The 12,934-nt window shown below is 38.5% G+C and overlaps 1 protein-coding gene across 2 annotated transcripts in view; it reads right to left on the bottom strand.

The window, feature by feature from the left end:
* PPM1A (protein phosphatase, Mg2+/Mn2+ dependent 1A) overlaps positions 1-12,934 on the bottom strand; it is a 55,296-nt gene that overhangs the window by 16,289 nt on the left and 26,073 nt on the right. For both annotated transcript variants that reach the window (XM_079769215.1, XM_079769216.1), the window contains exons 2-3: positions 4,173-5,026; positions 1,353-1,470 (exon numbers count right to left, since the gene is read on the bottom strand). In XM_079769215.1, coding sequence (XP_079625341.1) covers positions 1,353-1,470; positions 4,173-5,006 — 952 coding nt within the window. In that variant the 5' untranslated portion in view covers positions 5,007-5,026. The remainder of the gene's footprint in view (positions 1-1,352; positions 1,471-4,172; positions 5,027-12,934) is intronic.

Genomic DNA, 12,934 nt, shown 5'->3' with positions numbered 1-12,934 from the left:
ATGGCTTCATACTTTTTCACTAACCAGCAGTTTAAACCAATGTGATATGATTTGGTATCACTCTAAATATTTTATTTTACTGTATTATATATAAATAACTTATATTTAAATGATTCATTTAAAATATAAAAATTCTATGACCCTTGGTGAGGGAACAAACTCACTGGATATTATGTCCAATTAATGAAATATTAAACAGTAACATACACACAATACTAAACATATCACTATCAAGTGGAGAGCTATAAAAACAGCAGCTATAGATAGTACTGCAAATCAAAACCAATCATGATTCTAATATCAGACAGATTATAACTGATATAAAACAGTAAAAGGGAGAAAACAAAATTAAAGTGCAGATTGATTTTAATAATGTAGGCACAGTAGGATATAATAGTGTGTAGGTCAATGCTTACATGCTATTATAGGTCTTTAGCGTGCAAATTAATGACATTAGGAGCCCAAAATGCATTTTAATGCTATTATAGGCATGCCAAGTTTTTCTGCTTAACGCAACTGCATAATTTACATGCTTATGGCATATATGCAGTATACTGGAATTCTCTGAGATTTAATATTTATATCAAATAGTAACTGCATTAAAGATCATTTAATTTTTTTCAAGGATTTAAAGGCATTACATTTGAGAGTTACAAACATCTTTCTAATCATCTCAAAATAATTTGCAGAATTCTGACAAATACACTCCTAGAATTCCAAACTTATTTCTTGATTTTATTCAGCATTTATATCTCTGCCAGGTAGAGACCTAGTGTGTCCTCTCTTCAGGTCTATGTTGTTCAGGTGTGGCAGTTTATGACTTTGGCAAGAAAGTCTTAAAAGAGTTTAAAATTAAAATTTTAAAGTGGTGGCACATGGAAGTTAACAACCATGCTGTGCTCTTCAAGTTATTAAAAAACAAAAATAAAAAAACAAAACCCCTAAAGATCTCAACTTCATATACACAGCTTTACAAAGATGGTAATCAAATTATCACCATCATCAATAATCTGTTTATAAATAAATGAACCACAAATTACTTTCCTGGCATAAAATCACTCATACCAGTGAAGTCATAAAGAATTTTAAAGCATACAAACACTTGAGCCTTTTAAAACAAAAGTATCCTGAACAGAATGTATAGGACCACACTGGTTGTTATTTCTAGTGATAACTGTGATAAAGACAATCACAAACATCTAAACAGCTACTACAGAAATGCTCTTTCCCTCTTTTGTACACTAAACACTAGATGTCAAAGGCATGTAAAGATATAAAAGCTAAAATGTTAACGTTTGATTGTGTTGAGGTTTTCTTTAATAAAGAAACTTATTTTTTGTTAAATGATCCACCTTCTACTCTGCTTTCCAGGTACTTGTCCAACTCTGCCTCCTTCTTCACTGCTTCTGGCAATACTTTGGGTGCATTTGGGAAACAGATCAATATCACACTCATGTTGTCTCGACTTCCCTGGGAAGAAAAAAGTTTGAGAAAATATTTTGGTTTTCTTTTTGCTCTTGGAAGCCTTGAGAACCTTTATAGCCATGCCAATTATAAATATACTTGTTTTAGTGAAAATATATATTGTTTTTAAGGAGGAAAAAAATTTATGAATATGTGGAAGGTACACCCATCCTAACACATATTGTGTATATATATAGTACACAGTATAACCAACACTATAAAAACAGGACTGAAACACAAGTTAAATTCCACTGCAATAATAATTTTTTAAAATTCTATAAAACAAAAATATTTCTGAACATTTGTTAGTGACCTACTTAACTTGAAGTGATATGATACCTAAAGACAAGTACACATATACACAGACATTCATTTAATTCAAGAAAATAGAAAATTCCAGTGGTGTTTTTAACTATATGACCTGTAGTTTACATGTATACTTGACAAACTTACATTTAGAAAATTATAATAAATTGTGGGGCTAATTTACTTAAGTAGATATAGTACATCAAGTTTATAAACCAGATTTTAACTTTCAAAATTAAAAAAAATTGACAACTTTTTGAAAGCACATTCATTTTTAAAGACACCTAGATATTCAAAATACTATAATTAAAATATTGAATCAATGTGGAGTGCCCATACTTTCCCTTCCTTATTAGTAATTGGAGTTAACTTTTTACATTTTATTTAATCTCACTATATGGGAAAACCGACCTTATATCATTAGTTTAAGCAAACAATTACGAAGATTTAATAATAAAAAATCTTGGGGAATTGTATAAAATGTGGCAAATGATAAGGTATTGAATAATTTTTTATGAGAATAGCTTATTTTTAGAGAGAGAGGAAGGGAGAAGAGAGAAACATCAACGTGAGAGCACAACATCAATCAGCTGCCTCCTGTATGCCCCCTATCAAGGATTAAGCCCACAACCTGAGCATGTGCTCTGACCAGGAATCAAACCAGCAACCCTTGGAGCATGAGATGATGCCCATGCAACTGAGCTACAACGGCCAGGGCTGAATAATTTTTAAAACAGAGTAGAATGCAGAAGAGAAAAAGTGGAATCTGAACCATATTTACTAATATCGGAATCTGACAATTCTCTTAAGAAAACAGCTTTTAGTTTAGCTATCAAGCATTTAATTCTCAAGTGCTATAGAAAAAAACCCAACAAATAGATGCTATTTTTATGCATACTAAAAGGGACAAGGAAAATATGCATCATTGTTTGAGTCTCCTCAAATTCAAAAATTAATAGTGTACACTATTAAGTTGTGGCTCTATTGAGTTTTTAACTTAAGTGCTGAATGTTACATAAACTTGATTCGTGTTGGATGATACAAAAAAACTGGTCTCTAAGTACGATCAGATTTTAATTAAGTTTAAGTAGAGCTGGCAGTGTGCATATAAAACTAGAGTATTGCCCTGGCACATGTGTTCCATGGTTAGAGTGGTGGCTTGCACACCAAAGGGTCATGGGTTTGATTCCAAGTCAAGGGCATGTACCTCAGCTTTGGATTCAGTCCCCATTCCTGACCAGGGTGCGTGCGGGAGGCAACCAGTCAACGTGCCTCTCTCACATCAATGTTTCTCTGTCTCTCCGCCCCCTACTTTATTTGAAAAGCAATGGAAAAAATATCCTCAGGTGAGAATAAACAAAAAATTAAAATTAAAAAAATTTTAAACTATAGAGTATTATGTTGACTTTTTATTTCTGTATGTTAAAAGAAAATCAAATACATATAGCCTCAGAAGAGTTGTACATAATCAATATTTGCTTAAAACAATAAAAAAATTAGTCAAGGAGCATTACTGACAAGAGAGAACAGTGTGGTAGAAAGAACACTAAACCTAAGTCAAGGCTTAGATTCTAGCCTTAGTGATAACAGAGAAATAAATTGTATAACCCTCTAGAAGTCATTTTTAACTTCTCTAGGATAGGGAACAGCATGTACTCAGTACACACTATTTGCTAAACTCAGCACTTCATATCTATACATTAGCTCATTAATTTAGTTCCTTAATAATCCCGAGTTAGATATTATTATCTTCATTCAATAGCTGAGAGAAATGACAATTTGTTCAATACTCTAGAGTACAAAAGTAATAGAAGCAAGCCTTGATTCTAGGTGTGTATGACTAAGTCACAGAGCCTTCTCTGGCTTCAGCTTCCTCTGTAAAATAAAGGTGTTGAGCTGGCTCATGTTGACTCTATGTCCAAGACTATTTCTATTACATCACACCAACTGATCACTCAGTTCTCTTTGTTGGTGCTATAGATTCATTAGACCACAGTCTCAAAGCAATAAATATACTGAGATATCACATGGTAAAAATAAAACATCAAAATTCTAAAATACTTTTCATTTACAGATAGTGAGACCTAACCTTTTGCTATCCTCCTTTTTAAAACATGAACTTTTATATAATCGTTTTACCTTTGCCAATGTTATACAATGTTAAAAAGCTCAAGTAGTCATGGTTACTAAAAGACTAAACATTCAGATTATAACTTGCATATTCAGTAACGGGGTTATTTATTTATAAAAAGTGTTCCTATAGTTTCATAGTGAAGAGTATCCTGCAATTATGGCAAAATCTTACTTCTGAGAACTACCAGGTTCTAAGATGATTAAATATTAGAGTAGTAATTAAGATGGCATAATCATTTTATCTTAAAAAAAAAAAAAAGTCTAGCTACCTTATACAAACAGGTGTCGACTACTTCATTGCAAACTTTCTCAAGGTCATCAGTGACTTCAAGTCTGGATCTTACAAAATCACAGAGCTCTTCATTTCCCATAACATCCCAAATACCATCACATGCAAGGATAATGAACTGATCATCTTCTTCAGATCTTTCAATATCATGGACTTCAGGCTCTGGTGAGACAAGCTGCTCTGTAGGACCTTTTCCATGGACACATTTGTAATCAAAGTCCCCAAGTGCCCTCGATACAGCCAGAGAGCCATTCACACGCTGAATCATTACAGAACCACCTGCATTCTGAATCCGTTCTTTTTCCAGCGGATTACTTGGTTTGTGATCTTGTGTGAAGAAATGAACTTTTCTGTTCCTACAAAGTAAACCTCTCGAGTCTCCACAGTTAATGAAATAAGTATGGTGAGGAGAAATTAAGACACCCACAGCTGTTGACCCACTTCTATCTGCACCATGTTTCTTCTCTGACATAACTCTCATGTGTTCATCAATCTCCAGAAAACCTGTTCTGATTCCATTCTTTACATTTTCAACAGAAGGTGCTCCTGCAGACCCTTTAAAATCCTGGTTATTGGTGATGTGATCTAACAAATGCTCACAGCAGTATTTGGCAACCTGAGAACCAGCATGCCCATCATACACAGCAAAGAATGACCATGTTTCAAGTCCACTTGGCAAACCAATCACAGCTGTATGTGCATCCTCCATTTCAACTCGCCAGCCTTGCATGCTGCTTAGCCCATATCGCAACCCATTACCCTGCCCCTGGGCATTATGTTTTTCCATCTTTGGCTTGTCTAAAAATGCTCCCATTATGTCTTGATCCTTTAGGTCTGCAAAGGAAGAGAAACAAGAAAATTAATAACCATTTTGTAAACAAAATACATATCCAACAACCTTTTGAAAGTGAAGGAGATACAAAGAAAACTTTCAATAAGAATTTACAACTCTTGTGATAAGCAGACACTCATTGTATTGCTTACTTGGAACCTGGATATTAAGAAGGAAGATTTGGAGGAAAGACTGACCAGGAACAGCTAAGAATGGACAACAGGCAGAAAGAACTAAAGTATCAGGATAAAAATGGCAGATCCAACGCTCTTCAAAGCATAACCACTTGAGGCAGAAAGACTTGGCAGTAGCCATCTACTTATATAAACTAGGCTTCACGTTTGGGGATGCATTAAACATGTGAATCTTTTAGGGAATCTCAGAATTAAGTTGTATGTGTATATATTTAAAAAAAGCCAAGTTAATACACAGGACATACGAAAGGCTAAATCAAAAATCTTAAACATTAAAACTTTCCAAAGTTTAATTCCAAATTACCTAGTTTTATTCCTACTCCACAACCCTCTGAAAAAGTAAAAAGTGATCTACTGACAAAGGTCCAAATCTGCACCCTTTCCTTTAAGTCTTTGCTATGTCAGTCCCTTGCCTTTCCTCCCTACTTATAAAAAAAAGCATAACCCTCCTTTAAAGTTTACTTAAATTCTACCTTTTCTATTCTATAGGTTTTTCAGTCTTTGATAGCCAGTAAGTTAAATTACCATAAGTGGTCCAGCTTCAAATTTCAAGTTGAAAAATAATTATACATACATATAACAAAGCTTACATATTAATTAATCTACTGTAATGTACTGGTATTCTATTAATCTAGTGTTAATAACATGTATCACTATTATACTCTACTAGAGGCCCAGTGCACGGATTTGTGCACCAGTGGGGTCTCTCGGCCTGGCCTGTGCCCTCTCACAATCCGGGACCCCTTGGGGGATGTCGGATAGCTGGTTTCAGCCCAATCCCCGCAGGCCCAATCCAGACAGAAGGGAGCCCGATCCCTACAGGCCCGATCCAGACAGGAGGGAGCCCGATCCTGTGCACTGAGTGTCTGTCCCCTGGTGGTCAGTGTGCATCATAGCGACTGGTCGACTAGTTGTTTGGTCACTTAGACTTTTATACATATATAAATTGTAAAGGAGATGAAAGAGACTACGGACAGCACTGTGGACAGCCTGAAAGTTTACCTAATCTAATGCTTAGCAATAATCAAAAACTAAAATCCCTGGTGTGAAAGGAGCCACACAAGGCAGGGAGACAGTTAGTCAGGATTTAGGTTGGCCTTTACTTGAGTAATAGTCTAGGAATGTAGAGACTTGGGGTCCAAGTCATCAAATGAGTCACAACTGAAAACAAAGCAATCTGAAAAAAAGATAGAATGAGATTTGATGGAGGTGAAGGGGAGATGGGTAGTAGAGAGTAGGAATGCTAAAAATTACCTAGGTAAATCAGGGTACAGTTATGAGATTAGGCGATTAATGAAGTTGGTGATGTTAAGCTCTGAGAAGAAGGTAGGAGAGAAAGGGAAAGAAGAAAAATGAAAGAAATAGTTTACCAGCAACCTCTCCCTGTTCCCTTTCCTACTAGGGTCAAACAAATACACTGGCAGAGAAGTCTGGTTGACTGGTACTATAAAATAATCTCCTGCCTACTCCTCTACCCCCTGTTGTAATTCCACTAATGGAAGGTAAATAATGAAAACTAATCACCATTCATTTCTTACGTTAGTATTCATCAGAGTGCTGTTCTGACACAAAGTTGATACACATTACTTTGGTAAATGTAGGGTGAGTGTTTTGACTGAACAAAAATTAACATGATGACACCTTAATGGCATTGCTTAAGAATTCTAAAACTTTTCAGTGTTTTATAAGCATTACCTCATTCATTCTCCTCAAAAACCCTATAAAGTACATAATAATAATATCTCCAATTTACAGGTGAAGAATCTTTGTGAGACTAAAAAACTTGGCCAAACTCATTCAATTGATCAATTTAGAGGAATCAGGACTCTAATTCAAACCTACCACTTACGCCTAAGGCAATGGTCCACACAAAAATTACCTGTGGACCTTCTGAAAACTTAAGATGAACAAATCAGAATTTCCAGGGTAGGGCTGGAACCTAGGTATCTGTGGAAAAGATTAGATATAATGCCTAGACAGGTAGAGAAGTCTGGTAGGTAGATGACTGAGCCAGGTGAAGGTAAGCCATCTGCTGAAGGTAAAGCAAATTGCCTCATCTTGATACCTTTAGCTAGGCTAAAGAGAAAGAAGGAGGTATTATATTTAAGAGGCTTGATAGCCACTAATTTAGCATTCCTTATCTGTGCAATGGGGCATATTAATACCTCTGAATATTGCTGCAAGACTTAAATGAGGTTATGAGTGCAAAGAAGCCATATAGAGTCTGACAAAAATGATGCACTCAGCAAATGGAAACTAATTATTATTACACTAGAGGCCCGGTGCACAGATTTGTGCACCAGTGGGGTCCCTCTGCGTGGCCTGCAGGGATTGGGCCGAAACCAGCAGTCCAACACTGCCTGCCACCACTCGGTAGGCTCGCTGCTGCTCTGCTGCAGTCTCTGGGCTGTGGCGGCCAGTCATGAGTCCTGTGTTTGGCGCTTGTCGGTCAGCTGAGTGGCACTCCCGCTGTGGGAGCACACTGACCACCAGGAGGCAGCTCCTGTGTTGAGCGTCTGCTCCCTGGTGGTCAGTGCACATCATAGCGACCAGTTGACCAGTCATTTGGTCACTTAGGCTTTTGTATATATAGAAGATAGATTCCTACATACATAGCCATATCTAGATTCTGATTATCACCTAACAGGAGCCTGTCTCCCTTATAGAAAAGTCCAGAAAGTATTTTCCAAATAGACATATGAAACTACCAAATAAACAATTCTTTGAAGATAAATAGGGTATACTCCCTAAAACCAAAACCCAAACTTTTGAAATACAAATATTAGAAATGTAAAATTTTAGGTCCAGCTCAATAGCAAATGTACAATATAGTCATGGCAAATTAATTTTGTGGTTGAACTTTAATATACTGAAAATAGGCAATAAATCTTACTTCCTGGAATTCTGAATAATTTATAGAATCCTGGTGAAGGAGCCAACTATAGCTAATACATATAGCAGATGGTTATGTAAATATAATTCTTACCAGAAATTATTTACTTACAAATACTATGTTTACATAGTCATCTTCCATAAGTGAACTACTAAAGAATATTTTGTCAAATTACTAAATTGGCATATATTTATAAGTAATAGATGCCCAAGGGGGATTCAATTTGCCCATGAAAGTTTAAGTAAGTTTCTGAGAGAAATTTTAGTTCTCACCAAGTCTTAAATCTACTCTGAGCACATATTGGGTTTCATCACACACTACCATTATCAGTTGGTCTGGACTTTTTAAAACAAACTACTATGACAAGCATAAGACTGAATTTATCAATGATATAACCAGAAAATTTAGTGAACATTTTGGTCTTTTAAAACCAAACTAATTCCCAAATTGAAAAATTGTAAGGCTGGGCCAGAAAATCACTCATTGCCCTGGCCTGTGTGGCTCGGTTGGAGTGGCGTCCCTTGCACCGGAAGGTCACAGGTTTGATTCCCAGTCAGGGCACATACCTAGGCTGCAGGGAATATACAGGAGGCAAAGGATCAATGTTTCTCTCTCACATCTATGTTTCTCTCTCTTTCGCTCTTCCTTCCTCTCTCTCTAAAAAATCAATAAACATCCTCGGGCGAGAATAAAAAAAATAAAGTGAAAATTGGTAGATTAAATTTTCAACTCAAGTAGTGAAGAGTACAATCAATCACACACAAAACTTAAGGAAAGCTGAAGGAGTGTATTATGAAAAATTAAGGTAAACATGATAAGTTATGAGAGACAAATGAGTAAAATAGGTAAACCACCAGTTAGCCTAATTGAGAAAATTATTAAAATCTGAAACTAGCCCTAGATGGTTTGGCTCATGGATAGAGCGTCGGCCTGTGGACTAAAGGGTCCCGGGTTCGATTCCGGCCAAGGGCACATGCCCGGGTTGTGGGCTCAATCCCCAGTGGGGGGCGTGCAGGAGGCAGCTGATCGATGATTCTCTCTCATCATTGACGTTTCTATCTGTCTCTCCCTCTCTGAAATCAATAAATTAAGAACAAATTAAAAAAATAAAATCTAAAAAAAATAAAATAAAAATCTGAAACAGGCTATACTTACCTCACAGATAGAAAGGTATTTTGTTTCTTTGTTTTACATTTTATAAAACAAACTGTACAATTCTTTGCTAATAAATTTGAAAATATGAAGGACACTGACAATGTTCTGGGAAAAATAATTACCAAACTTTTTCAAGCTTATAAAGCTCAAACGAAATTAGAAAGTTATCAAAGAACTACCCCTCAAAAAAAGTTCCAGAACAAAAAGACTGAAGAACCATTCCAGGTTAAAGAAAACCAAAAGATATTACATCAAAGTGTAATGTGTGATCGTGCACTGGCTTATATATATTTGTGTGTGTGTGTGTGTGTGTGTGTGTGTGTGTGTAAAGAGAATTTGCATGTGCATACACAGAGAGGAGAAAAATTCATAAAACAAATGTGGCTAATGCTAACAATGGTTGGTCATTTACATAAATCTGGAAGTTCATTGTACTCTTTTCTTTTCAAATTTTCTGTAAGTTTACAAAGAAGAAAGCTTCCTATTTTTCACAAACCTACCATAATCTACACTAATAAAAGAGAAAAATGCAAATTAACCATCACTCCGCTACACCCACAAGCCATGCCCACCAGCCAATCAGGCGCGAGTATGCAAATTAACTCAACCAAGATGGCAGCCGGCCATGGAGCTGGAGGAAGCATGAGGCTTGGGTTGCCCCGGCGATGGAGGAAGCCAAGCTTCCCGCCCACCCTGGCCTCCACTGAAGGCTACAAAGTTTCAATTATAGAAAATAAATCCTAGATATTTGCTTCCAGCCAGCCCTGGCCTCCGCTCAAGAAGGCGCTGAAAAAAAAAAAAGAAGAAAAAGAAAAAAGGAGGGGCTGGGACCTTGGGTAGCCGGGGGGTGATCAGGCCAGGATGAGATGGCAGGGGCTGTTGGGGGTAAGCAGACCAGCAGGGGGGCCAGTTTGGGGTGAGCAGGCCGTCAGTGGGGGTCAGTTGGAGGTTATCAGGACAGCGGGGGGGGGGGCAGTTTGGAGTGAGCAGGCCAGCAGGGGAGCAGTTGGGGGCGAGCAAGCCAGTGGGGAGGGTAGGTGGGGGCAAGCAGGCCAGCAGGGTGGGCAGTTGGGGGTGAGCAGGCTGGCACAGGGGACAGTTGGGAGTGATCTGGCTGGTGAGGGGGCATTTGGGGACGAGCAGGCCGGCGGCGGAGGGCAGTTGGGGGCAAGAAGGCTAGCAGGCAGAGTGGTTAAGGGTAATCAGGCAGGTAGGCAGGCAGGCAGGAGCCAGCAGTCCCAGATTGTGAGAGGGATGTCCAACTGCCGGTTTAAGCCCGATTCCTGTAAACTGGCAGTAGGACATCCTTCGAGGGGTCCCAGATTGGAGAGGGTGCAGGCCGGGCTGAGGAACACTCCCCCCTACCCCTGTGCATGAATTTCGTGCACCGGCCATTATCCTACCTAATAATAGACAAATATGCAAATTGACCATACCTTTGCTATGCCCGCAATTGGCCAGGAGGCGCGGGGGGGCGGGACTCGAGGTGGCCGATTGGGCTGGCGGGACGCTGAGCTCGCGTCTGCACCATGGCTGTGCTGCGGCACAGAAAGGGCCTCTGGGGCAGCGAGCTCACGTCCCACCGCGGACCATCAAAAGTGGGGGAGCTGGGTGCCTGTCCGCTCAGGCACCAGGCCTTTCAGAAGCCTCTGGCGGGGCAGAGGCTTCTGAAAGGCCTGGTGCACCAGCGGACAGGCACCCAGCTCCCCCGCAATCGAAAGCAAAAGCGTGGGAACTGGGTGCCTGTCCACTCAGGCACCAGGCCTTTCAGAAGCCTCCGCCGCGCTGGAGGCTTCTGAAAGGCCTGGTGCACCAGCGATCAAAAGCAAAAGCGTGGGAGCTGGGTGCCTGTCCGCTCAGGCACCAGGCCTTTCAGAAGCCTCTGCCGCGCCGGAGGCTTCTGAAAGGCCTGGTGCACCAGCGGACAGGCACCCAGATCCCCCGTGATCGAAAGCAAAAGTGTGGGAGCTGGGTGCCTGTCCACTCAGGCACCAGGCCTTTCAGAAGCCTCCGCCGCGCTGGAGGCTTCTGAAAGGCCTGGTGCACCAGCGATCAAAAGCAAAAGCGTGGGAGCTGGGTGCCTGTCCACTCAGGCACCAGCGGACAGGCACCCAGCTCCCCCGTGATCGAAAGCGAAAGCGTGTAGGGAACCCTACATGTGCATGATTCAATCATGCACTGGGCCTCTAGTTACTGATATAAAAACTGACAAAGATAGCACTAAAAAAACCTATAATCTAAATACACTCATTAATACAGATGCAAATAACCCTAAGTAAAACATAAGCATTTTTTACAAATCACCAAGGAGGATACATTTTAGGAATTTAACCCCGAGACAACCTATTAATATGTCATTTTTAAAAAAGTTCGAAGTAGAAAAACATCACATCATCTCTTTATATGCTAAAAGGGATCTGATAAAATTCATTCCATAATATGATAATATATATTTGAAGCCAAACAGGGAGCACAGTGATTAGAACAATTTCCAGAAAACCAGGATACATGCTCTTATCCTTGTTATTTAGCAATGTCTAGAAATAGTGATCAATGAAGTGAAGATTTTTTTAAAGGGGCAAAAATTATGAGACAAGATCAGAGTATTATTTGCAGATAATAACTATATGATGGCAAACTCAAAATCTAAAACATTACTAGGAATTAAGAAAGTTCAATAAGATTAGAAATAATAATCACTTAGAAAAAAACAAATATATCTAATTTAAAAATTAACAAGAAATAATCTTTAAGAGGGCCTCAGGATAAAGACACTACTTTTTCTTAGATAGTAAAAGTCAATATTGTAAAGATGTTTATTTTCCCTTTATTAATCAGAAATTTAATATAACCACAACTGGGCCTTTAAAATTTTTCTTTTAAAAATGTATTTTTATTGATTTCGGAGACCAAGGGAGAGGGAGAGATTGAAACATCAATGATCAGAGAGAATCATTGATCGGCTGCCTCCTGCACGTCCCCCAATTGGGGATCCAGCCTGCAACCTGGGCATGCAGCCTTGACAGGAATTGAACCCGGGACCCTTCAGTCCGCAGGCTGAGGCTCTATCCAGAGCCAAACCAGCTATGGCACAACTGGGTCTTTTTGTTCCCAGAACTTGATTCCAAAATTCATATGAAAGAATAAATGTTTGAGAATAGCCAAAAGAGTCTTAAAAACATGAGAATTTACCATATCTAATATTGAAACAATTTAAGAGGGAATTGATCAGTGGAATAGAATTTACAGTCCAGAAAGAGAGCTGTAAGAACAAAAATTCAATAAATAGTATTAGAACAGCTGCCTTATACTCTTGCCCTCCTGTGGAGAGTAGCTGAATCCCTATTACACATCTTAAAATAAATATCAGGTGATTAAAGATTTATGTTGGAAATACTACTAATAAAACGATGCAAGTACATGTAGGCAAATGTTTCTATAATCTATGATAGAAAAGGATTTTATTTAAATATAAGTATGACATCAATAACAAAAAGGGAAAGACTGACTGCAAAGGAATAAAATGTGACTCCAGAGAATAAAACCTCTACACTATAAAGCTCAGAAACTTGAATGGCAAATATTTTTAAATAAGTATCTGCAGTATATGTAACCAAATTAATATTCCTAATAAACAAAAGGCTCCTATAAGACAACAAAATGAACAA

This window comes from Cnephaeus nilssonii, assembly GCF_951640355.1.
Source record: "Cnephaeus nilssonii genome assembly, chromosome: 4".
In the NCBI taxonomy this organism is placed as follows: Eukaryota; Metazoa; Chordata; class Mammalia; order Chiroptera; family Vespertilionidae; genus Cnephaeus; species Cnephaeus nilssonii.
The sequence above is the reverse complement of the archived record's forward strand: the minus strand, read 5'-3'. Positions and strand labels throughout refer to the sequence as shown.